The 25,613-nt window shown below is 32.0% G+C and overlaps 1 protein-coding gene and 1 pseudogene across 1 annotated transcript; one reads left to right on the top strand and one right to left on the bottom strand.

The window, feature by feature from the left end:
• The first annotated feature begins 6,167 nt into the window (after positions 1-6,167).
• LOC125840095 (putative E3 ubiquitin-protein ligase RF298) overlaps positions 6,168-25,613 on the top strand; it is a 34,078-nt pseudogene continuing 14,632 nt past the window's right edge.
• LOC125840195 (replication protein A 70 kDa DNA-binding subunit B-like) lies at positions 14,155-16,244 on the bottom strand. Its single transcript, XM_049519160.1, has 9 exons — positions 16,101-16,244; positions 15,726-16,011; positions 15,542-15,632; positions 15,256-15,389; positions 15,101-15,179; positions 14,884-15,019; positions 14,636-14,793; positions 14,424-14,550; positions 14,155-14,346 (listed from the first exon to the last, which is right to left on the bottom strand). Exons 1-9 carry the CDS (start codon positions 16,242-16,244, stop codon positions 14,155-14,157), a joined length of 1,347 nt encoding a protein of 448 aa, XP_049375117.1.

The following is a 25,613-nucleotide window of genomic DNA, read 5'->3' on the forward strand; positions in this document are numbered from 1 at the left end:
GATTGATGTTCTAAATTAGTAATTAAGTCATGTGAACTTTGTTAGAACAAAACCAAAGGCATTTTGCCAGCCCATACCCACCGATAACTTTGGTAGGGACTTTGGCATTCTTGTCGTTACTAGTCACTTTTCCATTGCCAGAGATGTTTGTCACTTATACGACAAAAATTTGAAGGCCCAAATTTTATTTAAATTATTATTAATAATAATTAATTATTTATTATATAATTTATATAAATAAAAATTTTATTGTATATTTATTATTATTATTTGTTTGAGAGTATTTTACACCAATAAGTTCATAAATTCTCATAATCTTTTCACTCATTATTTGATATATTTGTTTTAACTTCCAATTTTATATTTTATCCTTTTCATATAGGAACTAAGTTATATATATCGATAATATAGTGAATTTTTTCAATCTTTTCTTAAACTATGTGAACACAAAAGCATTCATGCACAAGTTTCCTTTTCGATTTACTTTAATATATTATATGAAAATTTTATAAGTTATTTTAGATATTCACCAATGAATGCTACTTAATGGAATATATCTTTAAAAAGAGATATCATTTAAATTGATGAGACATTTGATAAGAAGGTGTATATATTTTTGATACTATCCATGCTCAAAACTTCAACTATTAAATTATTTATGTTCTTTTTTTTTTTTTTTTTATTTGTGATGATAGCCAAATTAAAATTTCAATTTGAGTTTTGAAGTTTAACATAGATAATCCACCACTTTATATTTTGTACTCTTCTTCCTATTTTATTTTTTTTTAAAATTGTGTGTGTTAAATTTGTTATTCTTTGTCTTAAATGATTAATTTATTGTGTAGAAAATAAATTTTTTTTTTTTGTTAGTGTATAAAGTTTATAAAATAAATTTAAGGGCCTCTTAATATGATTTTGCCTTAGGCCACGAGATCTGCTGAGCCATCCGCAGTGACAAGTCAAACTATATAATCTAGACAGAAGAATTATATCTATAATATATATTACCTCCGTTTCAATTTGTTTATCCTTTTTTTTAGTCCATTTTTAAAAAAATGATTCTTTTATTTTTTTTAATAACGCTTTAATTTCAACGTTAGTGCTTAAATGTGGTCTGACACAATGGCCATAGGATTCTCTTCGATTTGCAAAATTGGGTACCATCACTGCTCTGCCTCGACTGTTTGTTGTCAAACAAATCACTCCAAATTAAAAGGGACCCTCCCTCACCCATCAACGTGACGAAATCCAAAACTCCCAGCAAGACAAAGTGAACCTTAATTCGAGGGAAATGTCGTTGGACCTCTATTCACTCAATCTTATCCTATAAAAAACATCCACACATCACTTTGGCAATATTGTGAGGGTAAAAAAAAAGTTTTGATCCTGTATGAGACTTTTTTTTATTTTATTGATGAATTGTGAACTCAAATTTTGCATTTGTGGGTTTACAAATAGTGAATTCACTAATTTGTGAAATATGAAGAAATCTCAAGCAATTTGTATCAATTGTTTATATTTTATAGGCAAACAAAAGGTATTTAATTATGTCATACGACTAGAGAAAATGATCAAAATGATCTTGAATGTATGAGTAATGTTTTATTTTGGTTCTTAATGTATTTCACTTGATTGAATTAGTTTTTAATGTATAACAAATGTGTTCATTTTGGTCCTTTTTTCTATACCTAACAGATTTATTTTTTAAAAAAGTGTTAAATTTTACTATAGACCCTACGTAGCTAACAAAATTTACTATTTTTATCTTTTTTTTATTAGCTTCAAAGAAAGAATTTCATAAAATCTAAAACCATTTTTTCTAGTTTCTTCAACAAATTTTACTATTTTTTCTTTTCTAAAATATTATTCTATTGACATAATACACATTTTTATTTTAAGCAAGAGAAAATAATGAATTTTGTTAGAGAAAGTAAAGAAAATAACGTTAGATTTCATGAGATTTTTCTTTGAAACTAACAAAGAAAACTTCAACAATGAATTTTGTTAGCCATGTGGGGTTCATAATTAAATTAACACCTTTTCTTAAAAATAAATATGTTAAATTTAGGGTAAAAGACCAAAATGAACGCTTTTTGTCATATATTAAGAATCATTTCAATCAAGTAAAATATATTAAGGACCAAAATGAACACATTTGTTATATATTAAGAACTATTTCAATAAAGTGAAATACATAAGAATCAAAATAAATTATTACCCATACATTTTGACCATTTTGGTCATTTTCTCCATACAACTACAACCAAACTAATTTGAGATTGTAACGAGAGTCACTTCAATGAAGTCAGGTAAATATCAGTGTTTCAAAGTACAAAATTGGGGTCACTATGAGTCGTCTCGGAGTGAGGAAGCAAGCCCGATTTTCAATAACTGTTACTCCCTCAGTCCCAGTTTATGTGAGGTAGTTTAACCCGGCACGGAGTTTAAGAAAGAAGAGAAGATTTTTAAAACTTGTGGTCCAAAATGAATGATAGAAATTTGTGTGACTGTAAATCATTTCATTAAGGGTAAAATAGACATTTTATAGTTGAAAAGTTACTTAATATAGAAATGTGTCATTCTTTTTGGGACTGACTAAAAAGGAAAGTAAGTCACATAAATTGGGACAGAGGAAGTATATTTTATTCACTGAATACAAGTTACAATGTAGAATATGCACAACAAAGTAATAATACACTAAGTAAGGAGAGATTAATCAAGAACGAAGTAATCACAAAGGGATGAGATACAAGACCAATAAAAAGAGATATGAGAGAACCAGAAAGTCAAAGCTTCAACATAATAGTTTCCATAGCCGTTCTTTGTAATCTTTGTCCCTTTTAACCATAACTAATTGAGCATAGATTTCAAATAAAATTCTCCAACATTTTACTTGGCTCAATAATATCAATTGGACCAGTCTTATTTACTACGTCTAGCCCATAGATCCTTATGGAGTCGTCATGGTTTACCACACAGTCATGACAACACACTCTTAGAAGACATAATTGTGGGCTTTATTCAAATGGTTTATATCTTAGGCACTCGGATGCATGCGACTCGCCCTATAATTCTTATGTAATCATTAATTTCTGTGTAATTAGCTTTGTAAATCCTCAAATATTTAGATGCCCTTTAACTCTTCAAAATCCATCTTCATTTATCACATTTTAAAAGCTAATAATACTTATGAAATTCTTCATGAATTTAACTTTTGTTAATTCTCCAGTATTATAATGTTTGGGTTATTAGAATATTGTAGCGGGAATTATTATGATACTTTAGTTTATACATTTTTTGTTTTTGCAGTATTTGTTAGAACTTAGAACTCCTAGTATTTATTTCAATACTTCAACTATAAATCTTATGATTTCAATATTTTTTTCTATTTTTTTAATATAGAAAAATTATCGTAATTTAAAAACTCATGGGTGTAAGTCCCATGCCATGAGGCTTATGACTCACCTTAAATTTATAAAGTGTCTCGCCCATGTTATTCCGTTGAAAATGTTGTAATTTGTGCTATTGATGAATGAAATGTCAAAAATTTCTTTTTATGGTCCTTGTTTTTTATTCCAAATTATCTTTAGGCTTCTTGCGTAACTGTATAGGCGACAAAAAATAATAATTCAATAAAAATGATTGCAGGTTATATATTGTATTGATGTAGTATAAATTATGTATAACTATGTATATATAATATATAATTATGTATATAAGATTTATAGACATACATATATATGGTTTATATAATATTTATACATTACAACAGTTCATCTTTAATAAGCTGATCTTTTTTCCCGATCTGGATCAACTCAAACTTCATCTAAATATTCTTTTTAAGTCTAGATATGAATTTATCTTGATGTTTCGATTCTTTTGATACATTATTCACTCGAATTGAATTTTAAAATATAAGCTTTGAAGCTCTTCATGATGGATTATTCCAATTTTTCTTAATTTCCCATGCTCTTTCTTTCTTTATCTTCCATGACTGTTTTTGTACTTCTCTGTTAATTTCCTACATTGTATTGCATCTTGATGATGTCAAATATTTGAATTTTGTCTAATTTTTCCTTTTAAAAAATAGGAGAAACAAAGAAAAATGGAACAAAAGTTTGTTACTCTGATTATGAGAAAGAAAAATGGAACAAAGTAGAAAAGAAAAAGAACAAAATGATATTTTCTACTTTGTTACTCTAATCATGAGAAGGAAAGATAGACTATAGAAGTCCAGTCCTGGTCCAAATGAATGGTGCAGATGGGCCCTTTACGCATGTTTGCTAAGCCCATCAAAGTTTAGATCCACTCAGTTGCGTCTGAAGGCCCATTTAAAGCAAATATTTGTTTCCCCGAGAGTAACGGGTCCTTACCCGTTATAGAAACAGTGACCTTTTATGGATGGTCTTTGGAAGGGGCCTCTAGTAATTAGATATTTTCTAAAATAATTATTAAATTTACGAAGGTAAAATTCTACCATTACTAAATCTGTCCTCTAACAACAACCAATTTCATCATCACAATCATTAGCATTATTATTAATCGTCACCCAACTTCACCATCATAATTATCATCACCATTATCAACCATCACCATCATGTCAGTCATTACAACACCAACCCCACCTCCACCATCAAAACTATCATTAGTACCGTTATTAGTTACTAACACCAACCAGTGTCACTAACAACACTACAAACCATCTTCATCGCCATTAACAAACATTAATATTTCATTTTAACTTGTCCAATAATAATTCTATTGTTTTAATATTTAATTATTATGTTTACATTCTATTTTAATTCTTTAATATTAGATTAGTAGTTCTTGGTTTTGATAAGGAAACCATGAAGTACAAAAACTGAGAGACTGCGTATATATACACACGGATTTTGTCATATAATTTTCATCTTATAATTGTATGTAAAGTCCAGCAGTACTGTTGGTTACCAACTTTGCCACTTTGTATATCAAGGAAGGATTGTAAATCAATTGAGGTCCTTGAAAGCAGTAAACTCTTTTTATCTCAGATTTTTTTTTTCACTCTATTGAGATGAAGTTATATAGTCATCATAAATAAATGCCAAACTAAGCAATCTCGTGGATTACACATCCGTACTGAAATGTAACACTCCCTACGTTTCATTAATGCTTGATTATGCACGATGTTTAAAAAATAAAAATATCTCTAAAAAATTGTGATATAAATTATTGCAAGGTAAATTTCACAGATGATCACGTAATTGTCCTCTTCCTCCCCCTCCTTCCCATTCCAATAGATGCCATATAATGCAATTTTTGCATTTTTTTACTCTAGGTGAAAACTTTTTGTACCAAATTTAATACATCAAGATAGTTTTAGCCATTTCCGATTAAATTATTGTAGGTTTAAGTTATACACTTATACTCTATTCATTATTAAGAATATTTACGCATCAATAAGTTTATCCTAACACTATTGTACAAATTACAAGCCGGAAGAGCAGAGAATTTGACTTAAATAGGCATTTGGTATAGATTCCAAATATTTTTTTTCTCTTTTGCAAATTTATGAATTTGAAGATGAAGTTGTATTTAGTTTTTGAAGAAAAATATTTTATTTATTGTTAGAGATAACGTACACTTGCTATAAATTAGGATAGTGATCTCTATTATTTAGCATAGATAAGCTTTGTTAGCTATATTTTAGGACCTTATTCTTCTGTAGATAGTTGGTCAACAAACGTGTATTTATTCAACAATTCTGCTCAATAGAAACTACAGAGAATTCTATCATTCTGTCAATTATCTTATCTTGTTACATGGTAACAGAGCCTACAATGGAATCATCTTCTTCTCAACTTTCGGATTCCACCTCTACCGCAATAACATTAACCACTCGAGTCTTTTTGCTACCTTACCTCACGCTCCACTTTCTTTTTCCATAAACCTCAAACCAACAAACTACCTCACTTGGAAAACTCAATTTGTTCCTATCATCTAATGTTACAATCTATTATATCATATCAATGGTACACCTGAACCTACCTTTATCATCATCAATACCACAACAAATCAATCATGATCAATTTTTGAGTATCTTAAGTCGTTACAAGCAGACTAACTCTTACTAAGTTGGATCTTATCATCTTTAACTAAGGATATCTTTTCTTAGGTGAATGGTTTAGATGACCGCTCTTTCAAATGCATTTGGCATAAGCAACAGTGTTCGAAGAGTCCAATTACACATCACCATGCAAAGCATGACTCTTGGTGACAAACCACTGGCTCAATTTCTTCGCAATGCCAAAGCTATCGTTGATGAGCTTGTTGCGGTTGGCACACCTGTGTCTTCTGATGAATTCAATGCCTCTATTGTCCGCTTACTTCCTTCTGATTATCACCATGTCATTGCAACTTTATCTGTCGAAAAGTCACAGGTATCCTTTTCTGATCTCTATGGTAGATTTATGGCTCATGAGATCCTCTTGTAAAACTCTCGCAACCAAATCTCCATTGTTGCCAATATTTATCGCCAACAACCTTTATTTGCACGTCTCTCTCTTCAGAGATCCCAGAAATACAATGGTTACAAAAACATTGGTGCGTCCTCTACTGGAAACAAGAAGTGGTTTCCTCATCCTTGTCAGATTTGTGGACTTAACAATCATCAAGTTAAGTGGTGTCACAAGCGTTATACTTGAGACAATATCACTGCCAATGTCGCAAATGTTCATTCTTCTTCCAACCACTAACTGAGCAACTTCCAAACGTGTTCTTCGATATGTCAAATCCACCTTGCATCAATGATTGTTTATTACTCACTCAACCAGCTCTCAACTTTAGGCTTTTTGTGATGTTGATTGGGCGGGCACCACCGATGATAGGCGATCCACATGAGGTTTTGTGGTGTATATAGAGCACAATTTAATATCTTGGTGAGCTAAGAAGTAACTCACAGTCGCTCGCTCCTCAACCGAGGCTAAATATCGATCTGTCGCCAATACCACATCAGAAATAATTCAGCTTCTTCTCTTCTTCAAAACCTTAAACAACCATCCCAAAACGCCATAATCATTTGGTGAGACAACATTGGAGCTTCATATCTAGCAATTAATCCTTATTTTATTACTCGAACAAAGCATGTCGAAGTTGATTTTCACTTTTTCATAAAAGAAGTCAAGGTTGGTCATATATCATTGCAGTTTATATTTTTTATTGATTAATTGACATATATATTTACTAAGCCCTTGTCTACCCGCCAATTTCAACTCATCAAAGGTCAGCTAAGAATCTAGGGCAAACCTTCTTAGTTTGAGGGGTGATGTTAGAGATAATGTACAATTGCTATAAATTAGGATAGTGATCTCTATTAGTTAGCATAGATAAGCTATGTTAGTTATATTTTAGGACCTTATTCTTCTGTAGGTAGTTGGAAAACAAATGTGTATTTATTCAACAATTCTATTCAATAGAAACTACAGAGAATTCTATCATTCTATCGGCTATCTTATCTTGTAACATTTATAAACTCTTGTATTTCACTACATTGAAAATATGTAATAAAGCATTTCTATTTATAAGTACTAACAACCAAAGTAAACTAGGACTAGGAACCTCTCTAACTAACAAATCTTAATTAAACATAAATAAGTAAATACCATAAATAACAAATCCTAAACAACTTAGGATTCCTACTCTAACTTTGAATTATTATTTCAACATTCTCCCGTAATTCAAAGTTGTATTCTCCTACCTTCTTCTTTTTTTCATTGTTGTTGAATTGAAGAACTTCTCTTTAATCTTCAATTGTTGGAGTACTTCTCTTCAATCTTCAAATTGTTGGAGTAATTGTGTTGGATCATCTTCTCTCCAACTTCCAAGTATTTAAGCAATTTCTCTTCAACTCACAATATTTTTTCTTTTGATTGTGTTGGATCACTTTCTCTCCAACTCACGATATTTTTTGTGTTGGTTGTGTTGGAGTACTTCTCTCCAACTTCCAAGGTTGATGCTCTTCCCACCAACTTTTTTTTTTGTTTTTTTTATTGTTGTTGTTGTTGGAGCACTTTCTCTCCAATTTTCATTGATGCCTTTCCCACCAATTTTTATTTTTGGTGTTGAAAAGGCAAAATCAAGAAAGGGTAAACTCCATTAAGCACAAACTATGAGTAGTCTTTTGTTTCTGGATTGAATTTTTGTTATATCTAGTTTCATTCTTGATACATACATATTTAAAAAAAATCCATTTTTTTCACTTTTGGTATGACCCCTTTTTCAAGTTTGCTGATTTTGTTTGTGAGATAAGTTTATTTAGGTTTCAAAAGATTATTTTTAATTGGTTTCTTGCTATATCTAGTTTCATTCTCGATGTGTGTGTGCGCGCGCGTGCGTGTGTGTGGTACAATCTCTTTTTTAGATTTCTTATTTGTAGGATGAATTTATTTGGTTTCAAGAGATTATTTTTTTTATTGGTTTCTTGATAGAATTTGAGCTTTGGGTTTTCTGTGTTCATTTGTGATTTTACTTGTTTACTTGGATAGAGATTGATATATTATTATTTTTTGGGCAATTATGATGCTTGTTTTCCCCCCCTTTGTTTCATTTGAGTGATTTCTTTTTGTAGAAAATTAAGATTTTTTTTGTTCAATTGAGTTATTTTTTGCAGAAAATTAAGTTTTAGAATTCATTTGATTGATTATTTTTTTTTTTGCGGAAAATTAAGTGTTTTGATTCGTTTGAGTGATATTTTTACAGAAAATTAAGTCTTTTGATTCATTTGAATGATTTTATTTTTTGCATAAAATTAAGTTCAATTCATTTAAGAGATTTTATTTAGCAGAAAATGAAGATTTTTTATTTATTCGAGTGATTTTTTAGGAGCTCGTTTACTGTGACTCAAAGGATTGTAAACTGTAGCTAGACACTTGACTGATCAAATTACAATAGTAATAACACTCATAGAAAACATAATCTATATGATTGATGATAAAATCAGTAATGATGTCAATGAAAAATCGGCGGTGGTTTTTGACTAGGAAAAATGAAGTAGGGACAAGAGGAAGTTTGTTTCTGAGCTTCCTCTAGGAACTCCTACTGATTCACTTGTGTCGTCTCTTACAAAGTTTTCAAGATATGAATTATTATACGAAACGTTGAAATGAGGGATATTTTTTTACATTGACCTTATTAAAGGGAGGGTGTGCTCAGATGAACAAGAAGTGGAAACACCACTAGATATAGATTGGGAAGATACGATAGCTACTCAACTTCTGGAGCTTTTGACCCAAAATTCGTCCACAATTTTTTAGAGCGCACTCAAAAGGATTGCTAAGGGTGGATACAGTGAGGAAATTGATGAAAGGGTTATCTTGAGAAGTGGCCTTTATCATGGCAGCAAAAATGTTGTCTCAAATGTTGTTGATTGTGCCTTGGCCTTATTGAGTAGGAAAAAGACTTTCGATATCAGTAGACCTGGCAGATTCATCAAGCTTGATTGATGGTATGTGTGTTTGGGAGGTTAAGCCAGCTTTGTCAATTGTAAAAGCAATGTGGTGGTTGTTATTTTGGACTTGAACCTGGTAAATGCATGTACAATGGAAGACTATCATCTGGTTGAGTTATGCAGTCAAGAAAGTCCAGGTGATAGCTCGTCTAATATGAATCTTTCCCAATCAAAGACTGAGGTTTTTGAGAATACTCGGTCAAACATGGTTAAACAACAGTTGTCAAAACCTTTTACCCCAATTACTCAAACATCGCAGTCAAAATTCTTGTTCCTAGTGCAGCCCCTCAAGAACTTGTGTCTAAGAATTCACATGTTCGTCATGGGTAAAAGAAAAAAAGAAGTTTCACACCTCTTCAAAAAGTAGATGCTAAATTGAAAGCAACAGTTTTAGAAGACAATTCAGGGGTTGGTCAAAAGGCCCTAAATTTCAAAAAGGATTTGCATAGGTGAACAACATATTAATTTGAGAAAAACTGTAGAAGTCGTACGGCTAAGAGCATTAAGGCCAATATGATTGCCTGGGGCAGTTTGGTTTTGGACAAGAAACTAAACTCGTCTTCATCTGGTGCAACAAGGAGGTGTTCTTACTCTAAAGTAAAAACTTTGGTTAAATGCAATTAACCTTTAGCAAAAGCAAGTTCTAATAGTCCATGCCCTTCCTCATCCATTGCACCTTCAAGTGACACCTCTAAAGTGTCACTTATGCAAGATAATGTAAATGAAAAAAGTTTGAATTTGTTAGTCATGAAGCCTAACTCCAGCATAAAAGCCCATACAATACAACTATTTCTTCTGCAGGGTCAAATTATTATGTTGGTATCCCATATGATGAGTCTCTGGAGAAATAAGTCCCTCAAAATGAAAGGCATGGAGCTATATTGTTGCAAACTTTTCATTTGAAGACACTGCAGAAAAAGCTCCAAGAATGGTCTACTTGGGCAAATGAAAAGGTAATGCAGGCTACTTAAAGAATTGGCACGGACCAGACTGAGCTTAAAATGTTGAGAAAAGAATAAAGAAGTTGAAAAAGTTCACCCGAAAAAGCAAATGCTGGAGGAAAACACCAGGGAGAGGATTATGAAGATAGAACAAGTGTTGGTAAATATTAATTCCATGACTGAGACAACTAATTCTCGTCTTAACACTTTGGAGATGGATAATGTTGAACTAAACAAGGATATGGATGCCTTAATGCTCTCTACCAGTGTGCATGAAAAATGCTTTAGTAAGGGAACATGACATAATAAAGAAGTGTCAAGCAGCGGACGTGGAGAAACACTCATTTGAGAAGGATTTATCTACTATCAAATAGGAAAAAACTTCTTTACAGCAAGCTGAGAAAGCTAACAAGGTTGTAGGTCAGTTTGAAGTCCTATTGAAACAGGTGGAATGGGTGAAATAAATGTTTCTACAACAAGCTGATTCTTTAAAAGCTGAAAGAGAACAACTTTGTGTTAAAACCATCTCCAACCCCACTCTATTTTACTCTCCATTCTCTATATTTGGAGAGTAAAATAGAGAAAGGGCTTTTCAACCACCCTCTAAATTACTCTCTATTCTCCATTTATAGAGAGGTGAATAGTAGTTCTCCAAATTTGGAGAACTACTATTCACACTCTCTCACTTTTTCATTATTTTATTAATATTTTTATTACTTTCTAATTAACATATTATTTTACATATAATTCCATTAATTAAATATATAATATTCATAATTCTTTTTTAAATGTAATATAATTTTTTTAAAAAATATTATTTAATATATACTATTTTAATTTCAAATTAATAGTATTTTTTTTTTCTAATTTTCGTGACTAATAAACTTTTATTTTATTATTAATTTTCATTATAAAGAATATGCAAAATTAAAATAGCAAGATGAAAAAATTTAATTTAAAAATACAATACATGATATGATAATTTAAATACAACATAACAATACAATACATAACATAATAATTTAAATACAAGATAACAATACAATATAATACATAACATAATAAATTAAATACAAGATAAAATACAATACATAACATAATAATTAATTGATCACAACAATAATTTAGAAATCCGGTAGGTCGTTTCTAGATTTAGCACTATTCAAAAAAAAAATAGGATATGATTTCGAGAATTGTTGCGATTGTGGTTGTGATTGCGGTTGTGACTGCGGTTGTGATTGTCGATTTCTTTTTTCAAGTATTCATTGTTTTTCTCGTTGCAGGTAATCACGAATATTTGGATCACTAATAGTTTCTAAATTTTTCATTAAAATTTTAGTTTCGTCTCTAAATTCCTTGGCTTTGATATATCTATCTAGCCTTTCGCCGTCCTGTTGTTTGGATGTAGCAGACTCTGATAACATCTTCCCAAGTCGATTATTTTTTGTTTCGAAAAGTTTCATAGCTGACGAAAGACCTTCATCTTTTGATCTCTTTAATTTTGATTTCTTCACCCCAATAGGTCGTTCAAATGAAATGTAATGACTTGAAAAATTCTCATTTAAATTAAGTGAAAAAGATGATAAGTTAGGAGATGATACTATAGGTGATATATGATTAGGAGCCTCGGACTCCGATGATTGCAAAGTAGAGCCTTGGTCTCAAACTTTTTTCTTTCCGATGTCGATATCCTTAAACTTTTCAAAATCTTTCATGAGATTCCATACATGATCAAACTTAAAATCTTTTTTATAAGTTGGTTCTTGCATAAGTAGCATTTTTGCTTGATTAATCTGCAAAAATATGAATCAAAATTGTATAAAAGTAAATATTTATAAATATATTATAAGTAGTTAGAAAATAGTCACTTACAATATCTATATCTGAAGCACCACTGGGATGCAAATTTTCTATTTGTCTAATATATCCACTTAATTTTCTTATTGCCTTCTCAACTAAGGCTATTCGACACTGCAATGATTTCTTATTGCGATATATCCATGATTCTTCCTTTAAATTATTATAGCTTTGTTCAATTCGAACCCAAAACTGATCATAGGATTGGCATATGCCGGTGATCGGGTCTTGAGATATGTCTACATAAATTTGACATAATAATTTATCCTCATTGAGAGAGTATCCAGAAGATCGAGACATTTTTTAGTTGTTTTCGGGAAATGTGAGTGTACTATCTTGCCTTTATGACAAGAATAGACTTCTACATATATTATACTAGTGTGGGGAGGCCCGTGGCAAGCACGGGCCCAATAGTCAAAATATTATGGTTGTAAAAATATTTTAATATTAATGAATCAAGGGTTAGGGCGTTTGTAGAAGATAGATAATATCATATATTATATTATGTACTTTTAGAAATATTCAGAATATGTACAATAAACATCAATATGATGTCGAGTTGAACGATTTGCACATACTAACTAATGTAATATAACCAAAATAATATAGTACATGTTGCAGTTTTGGTATATAAGATTAACATGTCATTGTTTATCATATTTAGAGGACACTGCAGTTTGCTTCTCCATAGCTAATCTTCCTGATGCAAAAAACCAGAGCATAGGGAGAGTCATTCATTATATTGTCCCTATTATAAGCAAAAGTGACAAAATGGTGTGAGGGAGTTCCTGTAATTAGACAGTTTAAAGTATGTTAGAAACTGCAAATATGGCAACAGATAGCAAAACAATTTTAATATAGGGATAAATAGAAAGAAAATCATGGAATCATCATAAAAGTGATAGATTTGTTGTTGAATCTGTGTGTGATTGGCCTAATAGTGGAGGTTAGCTAGTAGACACAAACCTCGTTCCTATTTTTCCTATTGATAATTGTGTATTATAGTGTATGACATCATAACAAAGTAGAATAAGAAAAATGTAGAAGAATGTATGCAGTGCAAGTTATCCAGAAAAACATGTAAATAGGCTTATACTGCAGTGTCAAATGACAAACATAAACGAAAGAGCAAAAAGAGGCTAGAGTTTTATGGTATCACAAACACACAGCAGACATAAGGATTTCTTTGACTGTGATTTATATGAATGTGAGCAACATTGTTCATAATAAAATGTCAAAAGTGTAAGTCTATTTTTTAGTGTTGAAAGGCAATTCGATTGGATGTGAGTTGAGCTGTTGCAAGGAGTAGAAACATGAAGGAGTAAAAAATTAGTGTCAGTGTGCAAAAAAGTTGCTGCTAACTGTGAAGTAATGAAGTTGGTCAATTGTTGTAATTAAAATAAGCTAATTCAACACTCAACATGCGATGAGGAATTAAAAAGAAATTGTTAACCAATTGATTTGAGCATGGATATGAACATGGATAGAGAGTTTTTAGCCCTGAATTAATGTGAGACTTTGCAATGTTATGTCAGACATAAACATAACAAAATTGTGAAATTTGAAAGCAGATAAGAGCAAGTGCAAAAGCAGCACTATAATATAAGTATGACATTTACAATGTTTCACAGGAACTATATGGATACGTGTATAAAAGAAAGTAAACTACAGCTAAAAGTAGAGACTTTTACCAGCAATTTTTGAAATAATTGTAAATATGTGGAATTGATAATCATTCTGACCTATAGTTTGGTGTCAAAGTGAGATGTAGACTGACCTTTTAGACCTTTTTGGTTGGTGTGGGTGGTTCAAATTTTGGCGGTGCATTTGAAGAACCAGCTGCAGTAGTTGTTGCCATCACTTCTACCTCACTTATTTCCAAGGCTTTATCTTTTTAGAAGTCCTATCAGTAGTGCTCTGTGGAGTATGTTGTTTTTTCATGTAGGAAAGAATGGACAAAGTTGCATGCGTGGTATTTGAGCTGGCCCAAGATGACTTCCTTAGCTGAATTTTGAATACTTTGTTTGACAACATCTCATGGACATGATTAAGAGACAATGATATGTGGTAAAGTGTTTGTGCTGAAGATATATGGTATTATGACAATACGTGTGTACAAGTAGCTAGTGGGAATGAGAGATAACCTTAGTGCAAATTATGTCAAATATGTCTTCTACTGTCATGGATAGTAACTTTTCTCCTAATTCAGCAGAGATAGATGCTGTGGTTGTAGCAGTATTGTCAATAAGATCAATTTGGAAGCTACAGCTGAAATGAAGGCAAGTTTGAAATATGTGTATAATATACGCTATATTTTGTAGAAAGTGTAATTTAGACGTCAAAAGTATAGTACCGAGGCACTAATGTTGTTTTCCGATTGCATTTTGGACATTCAAAATCCTTTCTATCCTTTGTGCGCTTCTTCTGTTTGCATCCTGAGCATTCAAGCACACAAAAGTCTTGGAATTCATCTAATACGGACATCTCTGCTTCAACATACAACACTCCTATCTGTGGGAAGTTTTGATTATTTAGGCAAAGCTACAGAATGAGAAAATGAATAAGGATACTCTCAAATGAGCAGGTTCAAGTATGACTTACAGAAGGTGCTGATGAGATTTCTGCAATAGAGATAAGTTGTTGGCCAGCAGGAGTGACTATCATGGGAGCGATAGATGAGCTTGTTGAGGTTTTCTCTGATGGACAACTTAACAACATTGTTTTGTTTTCTTTTGCCCTATTGTTAGAACAGATAATATGTTTAGTAGGTTCTTTACATGCAAATTAAAGCTATAGAATAAATAGGAAATCTGAGTACCAGTTGATGAGTGCCACTGCTTGTGGGTAATTCGGATTCACACGTATTATGGAATTGTACCTAGTCTGCAGTGACAACCCTGTATAACACATAGGTTGTATATTGTTTTGTTATTATATAAAATTATGTTGGTAAGAAGTTGAGCGCATACGTACCTTGATAAGTAGAGATTCCTATACTCCTTCCAAGGATTACAAGCAGATCTGCCTCTGTTGCCATTTTAGAGGCAATTTCATGTCCTTCTATTTCTCCGAAATCCTCCCATAGAGTGAAGAGAAACTGATTTTTCCTGATAGTGTGAGAACATAAGGACAGAAGAGTAAGTACTATGATAATGCTTAGACGATAATTGATGATGTGAGCACAAAAATGCAAAAAGTGGTTACTGATTCAAAATATTTGCAAAAAATGGGAAAATAGAATGTCAAATGTTATACTTACTGATTGTCACAAAGGGTAATTTCTTGACACCTATGATGACTGCGACCGGCGTTTTTTTGAGGACCACAACGAAGAACGATTGCCAGTATATCTGCGTATATAATACATAATGAAATGTTGCAAGTTTTCTGCAGCAGTAAAGATGTATATTTCAGTCTGATAATAGCTATTACGATGGATATACCTATTTCAGCAGCAGAATCAACCATCAGATGAGGAATGCGGTCAAAGCTTGTGATATTCAACTTGGTTGGCGGTGGAAGTGGTTTTGCAACTTCATTAGATGGTTTGATTTGTTCAATTACTGTTTCTTTGTCAAGAATCCAGTAAAATTTATGTATTGGCTTGCCGTATGAAGTTGGTGAGACTTTGACTCTTGCAGTAGAGATGAGGTAGGTATTGAGGAGTTTAAGCTTATCTGCATACTGCTCAATTTCGTCAGCGTACATAACTGCCTTAATCTGGCATTCCTGAAAGTAAGAGTTATAGAAAGTTGAGATTAACTAAGTTGAGAGGGAAAGAGCAATAGTCATAAGATAAAATATAATAATGAGCTGACCTCTTCATCTTCCAAAATTAAATTTTGGAATGTACATTTCTTGTCAAGGCTTTCTCGTGGGCGTCCTATTTCGACAATTTGAACTTTGCAAATCCAATCTCGTGTTGCTGGTTCTATTTGGTCGATGTTCACTCTTAGTACCATGGTTGTAGGAAATATAGTTAACCAAATAGTAGTATCTGCAGGATAACATGAGTATTCAGTCAAAGTACTTGGTTTCTTGTGTTTTTATGAACAGGGCTGATTAAATTAGGGACATGCAACATTGTTTCATCTCTTTAGACAAAAGGAAAGAACGAATCAAATGAAAGCAGCACTGTGAAGTAAAATGCACCTTCTAGCTACATAAATGAGCTGCTGATGTAGTAACAAAGCATTAAGAAACTCTTGTAAAAGTAAGTTAGGACAAACACTGAATATAAAGTAGAAACTCATAAAAGATCACATAGCATATATCATACTATTTACTTTTCCTGCCATCTTCATCTCGTAACCATTTATGTGCTATTAGTTATTTGTCAATCATGAGATACAACTGTACAATTGTAGAATGCGAAAGTAGGAGATTGATAATCTGATACAAACAAAGCACCTACACCCAAAATGACCAAACAAAGTATACTACTTCAGAGTTGTACCTCTTACTATTGGGTCCTATGAGATATAAACTGCACAAACATAATAAACTTTGTATGTTCCAAAAAAAAACGAAATCAAGAACAAATGAAAAGAAAAACAACAGTGTTGTCATAGTAGAAGTACAGTCATGTGTAAATCTGTTAGGGTCCTTTAGCGGAGCTCAATGAAGACATAAAATCAGTTAGCAGGCACTATTAATGTGCAAAGTACAATTGGACAATTCTTTTTTCACAGAAAATCTGTTACAGGGACAGAAAATGTTGCAGAATATTAAAACATCAACAATTATCTCTGAAACTTGAGTCAAACCACTATACATTTGGGAAAAACAATATGAAAAACTTTACTGAAGCCAGTATCTGATGGCTTATGTATGACTTAGTATCATGAAAGATACAATTTGTAGAAGAGAGCTAATCTGTCACATTTATATCCAAAGGCACCATTTAGCCTTACCAAAAATGTTTCCTATTTTTCATAGAAACTAAACTTTCATGCTACTATTTAAAATTTCAATAAAAAGAAACCAAAAAAAAAGACAAAAGAAAACAGCTATCTTGCAGATATTTTGATCATGTTGGGCATCAAACTAAAAGCATACTTCTGGGCCCATGGTATATCTATGAAAGATTGAATAGTATTCAAAGCATTAAATATGAACCATCAAACAAGAAACTCATAAGGGAGGCTATTACTTTGGCTTTTACATTTGCAATATCAGTACAAATGTAATACCACAGTAATTGACGTCCAACTAATAACTGTAATTTTCATCTATTTTGATTTTCCGTTTTGGTGACAAGCAAAATCTGGAAGAAAAATTGAAAATGGGAAGAGGGAAAAGATGAAAAGGGAAGAAATAATACCTGAGAAAGGGAGTAAAATTTTTTCTTGAATGAAAGGCTATTAAATTTGTGTTGTATGAGTAATATATATATAAGGGTAATATTATATATATATATAAATATGTATTACCTTACCCTTATCTAATTTGTTATTTTTATTTATATTAGAAATATAGAAATTATAAAGGACAAAAAAATTATATGTGTCTTGTTAGAAATTCATGGGGTTTTGGTTGCCAATGAAATTGTGCCAAAAAAGACAGAAAATCAGTACATTTGGTAGTCAAAAAAGAGGCAAAATCATTACATTTGACTACCTAATGTAATGATTTTGTCTGTTTTTTGGCATTATTTCATTGGCAACCAAAACTGCATGAATTTTCAACAAGACAGATGTAGTTTAATTGTCCTTTCTAAATAAGGATAAAAAATATTTATCTATCTATCTATGTGTATATATATACTCTCTCTCTCTCTCTATATATATATATATACACACACACACATCAAATCACGTGTCATCTGGTTAGTATGGTAGGAAAAATAGTATAGGATTAGCATTTTATTTTTACTGTAAAATTGAATGTATGAACTGTTAGGCTAAAGGTAGATAATGCATTTCCCTAAAAGTAAAATACATTTGAATGCTTAATTAGTTGACAAACACACAGAGATCACTACTGCTCTATTGGTATAACAAAAATAATGTAATTTAGATTCTTCATTTGCAATATATGTTGAACAATGGATCTAAAAATATTTAGAAATTAAGTAAATCATTAGTGCTAACCTGAGATACCATTGTTTGAATTGTTGCTTTAAGATATTGAATAAGTTTTTTCGTTGTGCGTCTGACTTTAGCAGGAAACATGTATATGTCTTATGCAGTACTCCTTCAGTGGGAAGAAAGTTTGTAATATTAGTTGAGAAATGTTCAGAAGAAATAAAGCCTGAAAGGGATTTTGAAAACAAATAGAAAATTGTGGTACCTGCTGTAGTATTGGTACTTGAGCATCTACATTAGCGATGAGGTGCCAGCTAATTGAAGCAGTGCGTACAATGTCATTGTTGCAGCACTTTGGTGATGTTCCTATAGATTCTTATTATCTTCATGGTAAGAAGTTGAGTAAGCACATTCATCTTTCCTCCAAATTGAAAACGGTTGACCTACAATGGAAGAGAAAGTATGTGCTTTAGGATATATATATGTCTGTCTTCTCAAAATTAGGAATAAGAACAAGTTAAAAGTTGCGATGAAAATAAGACAATGTATGGTCTAAATGACTGTGTTCTTTAAATATATATGAACTCTCTTTCAACTGATGACATATGAAATACAGAAGAGTATAGAAAGCTAGTGTTTACAATGAACATGTGTGCTATAGTCTTAAATTATAAGCAAACTAAATACTTGAAATATATAATATGACACTGTGCAAAAAATGAATGTAAGATTACATATTATATACCTTTGAGTAATGAATATTTTCACTGCCTTTGCCTTTTCCTTTACTACATCGGAAACTTCAATGATAGTCCTTCTAGCTTTCTCCTATAGTAAGGGAAATTCATAAATGTGTATTTCACATTATTAGGGACTTTAAATGTGAATGATTCGAGCCTATATGATTACGGGCAGAATTAAGTATACTAAGTGGAGCAAAAATGCTAAAGCTTTATATATATTTGAAAAGTAAATAAATTAAGTTGTAAGCAAATATAGAAGATTAATTTTTCACCAAACTTGAACTGTAAATTTAGACAGAATATGCTTAAGAGGAAAAAAGTATGTACTTTTGATGGAACTCACAGAGTTAGTTAAGTTAGTCTTCAGACTCTATCTGCCTTGGTGGGACCATGTAGTCTATTAGTTAATTCATCACGTTGTTGATATAAATGTTGGATCTTTCTGTGGCCTTCTTCAGCATGAGAACTAAGGTTGTGACTAAACCACATGGAGCTAAAATGTACCTTCTACTCCTCTCTCTAGCTGAGTTCATTTGCTGCCTTTTGACCACTAAGAAATTGACAATTCTAATCCCCAAATATGTGAAGTTGCTACAATAATTTTAACAGGTTGAGAGAGCAATTCAAAAGGCTAGTTTGCATTTACTTTTCAATTAATATTATGTGATACAAGGTAAAGACCCTATGCTCTTCGACTAAGGTGAAGCTGCAATGAAGTATGGTTGATAAAGTTTGTTAAATGAATAATAATAAATTCCATAGAGAATGAAGACCTTTTGACTCTTCTCTTGATACACTATGCAACATATAGAAGCAAATATCTTGGTCAATTTACATACCAAAAGGATTGATATTCTCAACACAAAACCAAAAGGATTGATATTCTGACTTGTCAAAGAAAAACAAGGATGTGGGTTGAATGCCACAAATAAGAACATAAATGTAAGAATAAGCGTGACAAATCATCTGTACCTGCTTCCTCTGAATGACGTCTTTTCTTTTCTATGTTGGAAACATTGGTATTGACTTGAGTAGAACCACCAGCAGAAGGCATGAAATGCAATGTTTGGACATCAGGACAATTAACCAAATTCATTTTTGTAGAAATGAAGTCCGTGTTACCACTGCCTGCAGCTACAGTCATGTGACCATGTTAATCCTAGACTTTGAAATTAAAAACAAAGGAATACAAACCACATCCACTGAACGCAATTACCATATCAGTGTCTACCACATTCCCAGTTCCACATAAATACTTAGGAGTTAGCTTTAGGTCCAAAGCCAAGCAAAAATTACAACATGCATGCATAGTTAAGTAAAGCTTAAGCATGGCACAAAAACCATTAGTCAATAACTGCAAGTCCCTAACCAAAATTGAAAACCATACAGAAATTGAGTACATAACTGTAAAAAAAGGTCAACAAGACAGATATAAGCATAATAATACCTTCATCTCTTCATTTAGCACTTCTATTTCCATTTCCATTTGCAGTTGAATCAACCGATGGAGGCCTAGGTGGTGACAACTGCTTTTCCTGAAGATCTCCATCAGCACTAGAAGCTTTACTATTCACTTCTACAACATCATCATCCTTCGCTTCCAAATCTTCTACCATTTTTTGGATCAGTGAGACATCCACAACACGATTTTTAGCAGCTTGTTCCTCCTGAAGTGATACTCTACTTTCCAACTCTTTCAACTTTTCCAAATACATCTTCAGTTTTGCCTCAACTTCAGCTTCTTCATTTTTTAGCTCCTCATTTTTCTTCTGCATATCCTTCAATCGATGGAGAATCGATTGAAGGATATGCAGAGTAAAAATGAAAAAGCTAAAGTTGAGGAAAAACTGAAGATGTATTTGGAAAAGTTCAAAGAGTTGGAAAGTAGAGTATCACTTCAGGAGGAAGAAGCTGCTAAAAATCGTGCTGTGAATGTCTGAGTGATCCAAAAAATGGTAGAATATTTGGAAGCGAAGGATGATGATGTTGTAGAAGTGAATAGTAAAGCTTCTGGTGCTGATGGAGATCTTCATGAAAAACATCTCTGCTAAATCTAACCCAGTCTTTACAGAATCAAAATCTCTCTTAAGATTTTGGATTTCTGTCCGCAGGTGTTTTTCACGGTCCATTAGAATTCCTTGAACCAGAGAGAACTCTTTATGACAAAAATCCGATTTTAGATATGAAATCAGTTCCGGTATAGAGGAAGCTTGCGAAATAGAGGAGGAAACCATTGGTTTCAAATCGTACGCCTTTCCTGAGTTCCATGTGCTTGTAGTAAGCGAGTTAATCACCGGTTTCGCCTCAGCACTCATGGCAAAACCTATTGAAAGTAAAAAACCTAAAATTTTGTGAAGAGAGAAGAGAGTTGTTACCGTTTCACGAGATGAACTGTGAGAGTGAAGCTCCGGTGCCGCTGAAGAAGACGGCTGGCGAGTGGTTAGTGAGGAGAATTTTGTCGTTTCTGTTTCAGGTGGAAAGTCTCGTAAGACAAGGAAACCAATTAGAAATTACAACAGATATATAGTTACAAAATATCATCAATGGCGGCTTAACCCTAAAAGCCCAAATTGAGTTAGCTCAAATACGAAAACATACCGAAGATGCAAAAATGGAAAAAAATTCAAATTCGAGCAAGAGACAAGATTAAGTGATGTAAAATATATTAATATTGAAAATGACCATATTAACAAAAATACCTTCCCTCACAATGTCAGCTCATATCATGAGAGATAAAGGTTGATTGGCCAGGACATGGGCCATGTCACAGGGCAACAAAAGACATTTCATTTGAAGATGATTATGTAAACACTTTAACAGTGAATCTATTTTCAAGCTCAATTACTATCTTCCATGTCCTGATATTCAAGAATTCAATGGCAAAAAATTGATTGGATTTGGAGAAAATACCGATCCATAAATCATATTGATATTAAGATCCAACAACACATTCAACCTTCAAATTTTACAAAAAAATGACCACGGAATTTCTATACCAGCTGATCATTTTGATTGTAATTAAACTCAATAATTAATGCGATAAAATATCCCCTATCTTTCATGGATAATATATTGATCTTATCCTACCATGCTAGCCACTACTTCATTTCGTATTTAATATGCCTTACTTAAAATGTTGTAAAAGTATTAAGTTACTATGTTTATTTTGCACACATTTATTAATTCATTGATACTTATTATTCTATCAAAGCTGGTACAGCTGTGCAGACATGAGGAAAATGCATCAAAATGAATGTATTCCAGGGAAAGTAAGCGAAATTTGTAGTACTATTATTACCTGTCCTTTGTCGTTTTTGTCCTTGTCATCATTATAATCATGACCTAAAAAATGCCTGTCAGAATCTCTGTCTACATAATCCACTTTCCTGCCAGTTTAATGGATGAGGAGAGGAAAATGAATGCTCCTTTTATAAGTTGGTATAGACCTTGACTTAATGACTATAGCAGTGCTATAGTGTCATACGAAACTTAGAATCTACATTTTGATAAAGAAAGCACTTTTATGAACTTAGGGAAGAATATATTTTAATAAACTGAAGCAAGGTTCAACTTGTTTGGTAGAATACAAAAATAATACAAAATTCTCTCGTAGTCAGATACTACAAGACATTTATAAAGTACTTGTTACTATTAGGCATTTGATTCGAAGATAAGATTAAGTTATTTCTAGAAAGCTCCATTACCTGCAGGTCATCAAGACTGTCTCCATATTTTGGATTCAAACAAGTAAATTACTGAATAATAGACTATTTGCCATAACTTCAAGAACTTTCGGTGAACCTAGATATAGAATTAATTTAAAAGAAAACTGTAACTCGGACTTTTTACAGAGAAAAGTGAATACATCAAATTGACCTGCTGGATTCACATATCCAATCAAAATTAGTAGTTTGGAGCAAAAGTATCGGGTTGAAAAATCCTCAGTACTATAGAAGAGAAACAACGAGTTATTTTATTGCATACTAAAAACATAAAGAAATAATTCAAGAATTGTTCAATTGAGAAAGAGATGGCAAAAAAGAGTCTTTCAACAGATCTACACGCACAAATAGATAAGCTGAAAGAGAAGCAAGATGTAATGCATGTCCAAACTAAATATAGGCAATAAATGATATTTTCCCAGATGCAATGAACAACAAAAAATAAGAAGAACAAAGACAGAAGAGAAAGAATAAAAAGGAATTACGATGTGGGGGTACTTGTCCTCGTCAACAATTGTTGTGTTTTCAAGCTTAATGTTCAGATATTGATGAATTGAATGTAGTGTTCCTCCAATAGCAAAGTCGTTCTTCAATTCCACAGTCACTTCTCTGCCCACCAGATCCTTGAAGTATGAAAAAAAAACTACAGGAAAACACAATGTACCAAGAACAAAACGAAGTTAGAACACAGACCAAATAAACTCATGAGAAAAATACATAAAACGTAGAGAAATGTATAGTTGTGAAATTAGTCGGACCTCGAAATTGTCAGACGTAAATGGAGGTGAAATTGAGACCAAAGTAATATCAACTATTAACTGTTACTTATCTTTAAAAAAAACAGCTGAAGTAAAATAATTTGAAATTTAAGAATGTGTACCATGAGGGTGCTTAGTTGTTACATTTATTGGTTTTAAAAGTATCAAGAGAATGTTTTTCGAATAATTTCGTCATAAACTACATTATATGTAGAATGATCATTTGTGTCCTCTGCTATAGGCGGGCGTATTAATATTTTTACGTTGTCTGAACATTTTGCTTGAGATAAAGCAACATAAAGTTGTCCATTTGAAAAAACTGGTTCACGCAAATATATTCAAACAATATCTAATGTTTGACCTTGAGCTTTGTTTATAGTCATAGCAAAACATAACCTTATTGGAAATTGTGTTCTTTTGAAGGGAACTGGTAGCTTCTCATCTTGTGATGCCAGTAATGGTATCTTTGGAATAAAAACATGTTTATTTTTAAAATCACCACTGGAAATAGTAGCACTGATAACATGTGACTTAAAATCATGACATATCAAACGTGTACCACTGCATAAACCTTCAGTAGGATTTAAGTTTCTTAATAATATAACTGGACAATTTTTTTTCAAAGTTAATCTATAAGGTGGTAAGTTAGCAGGATGTAAGGTATGCACGAAATCTTCAAATTGGCACTGATCATTTGGTTCTATTGTTTCATCAATAGTTGTATAGACTGTAGCATCATCGGGAAATCTATGTATAAGCATGTCATTTATTTTATGAACAAAATCATTTTTTGTTGTCAAAATAATACAGGAAGTTATAAAAGATGAATTAGAATAGAATGTACAGAAATCAGGATAAGTTACATTAAACAAAAGATTCAAAGATTCTATTTCATGTGCAAAGGGAATGACAAAATTATTGGGAATTTCAATTTTGTTGCAGCTGTTAGTTTTTTCTTGTCCATTTCCAATTCTCATTAAATATGCACAAAATGCTGGATTTTTTTTTGCACACATGTTTTCAAATAAGCACAATTTTTCGAGATGATTCCAAATATGGGAGTATAATAAACTTTGACCAATAAAGTCTTCTTTTTTCCCATTACGAACAACAGGAAGTGTTTGTCTAAAGTCTCCCCCAAAAACTACTACTTTTCCACCAAAAAATGTTTTTGTATTCATAAGATCTTTTAAAAGTGTATCAAGAGCTTCAATGGTGTTTTTTTTTGCCATTGAGACTTCATCCCAAACAATTAACTTTGAATCTTGAATTAGAGTCGCTAATGAACTTTGTTTACTAATATTGCAAGTGAAATTTTCATCGATGTCAATAGAAATTTTGAAATGTGAATGAGCTGTTCGTCCTCCTGGAAGTATTGAAGCTGCGACACCAGAACTTGCAGTTGCTAAAGTTATGCATCCTTTTGTTCTTATAGCAGCCAACAAAGCTCGATAAAGAAAAGTTTTTCCCGTTCCACCAGGACCATCAATGAAAAAAACTCCTGATTTATTGGAATATACTCTTTCAAGAATTATGTCATATGCCCTTTTTTGTTCAACATTCAATTTGCTTTGTAGATGTATATCTTTTTCAGAGACTATTATATTTCTTTCGCCTCATTAGTTGTTTTAGAAAAGCTAACATTTCCAAATATATCTTTGAATTCATTTATGTTATCTCCCATTGAAAGTAGAAGTTCATTGATATGATTTAAAACTAACTGTTGGATATCTTTTTTTGTAATAGTTGAAATTATTTTAAAATCTTCTGACATAGAGTCTTCATATTTTTTCCAAAGATCTTTTGGGTTACCAGGATTACAATAAACTAATAATGTTGCAAATAATCTTCTTAAACTATAAGGCATTTGATAGCTTACAGCTTCTGACATACACTCAATTAAGTTGTTATCAGAATGTAATAATCCTCTTTTTTCTGCAGCTTCTCTAAATGTAGTGTAGCATTTTCCATCCATTGTACGTAGATCTTCGTACGATTTTGGTCCTTTTATGTTCATTAGAAGCAACCTAAGATAATATCTTTCTCCTTCGGTTGGATGACATGTGACAATACGTCCAATAG

This window comes from Solanum verrucosum, unplaced genomic scaffold (genome assembly GCF_900185275.1).
Source record: "Solanum verrucosum unplaced genomic scaffold, falcon-dt-bn FXZP01000180.1, whole genome shotgun sequence".
Classification (NCBI taxonomy): domain Eukaryota; kingdom Viridiplantae; phylum Streptophyta; class Magnoliopsida; order Solanales; family Solanaceae; genus Solanum; species Solanum verrucosum.

Coding starts and splice junctions, on each gene's coding strand:
- LOC125840195 (XM_049519160.1), bottom strand. CDS start 16,244: ATGGTACTAAGAGTGAACATCGACCAAATAGAACCAGCAACACGAGAT. Junction 14,794..14,883: donor AAATCTCATCAGCACCTTCT/GTAAGTCATACT, acceptor AACTTCCCACAG/ATAGGAGTGTTGTATGTTGA. Junction 14,551..14,635: donor AAAACAACATTAGTGCCTCG/GTACTATACTTT, acceptor CCTTCATTTCAG/CTGTAGCTTCCAAATTGATC.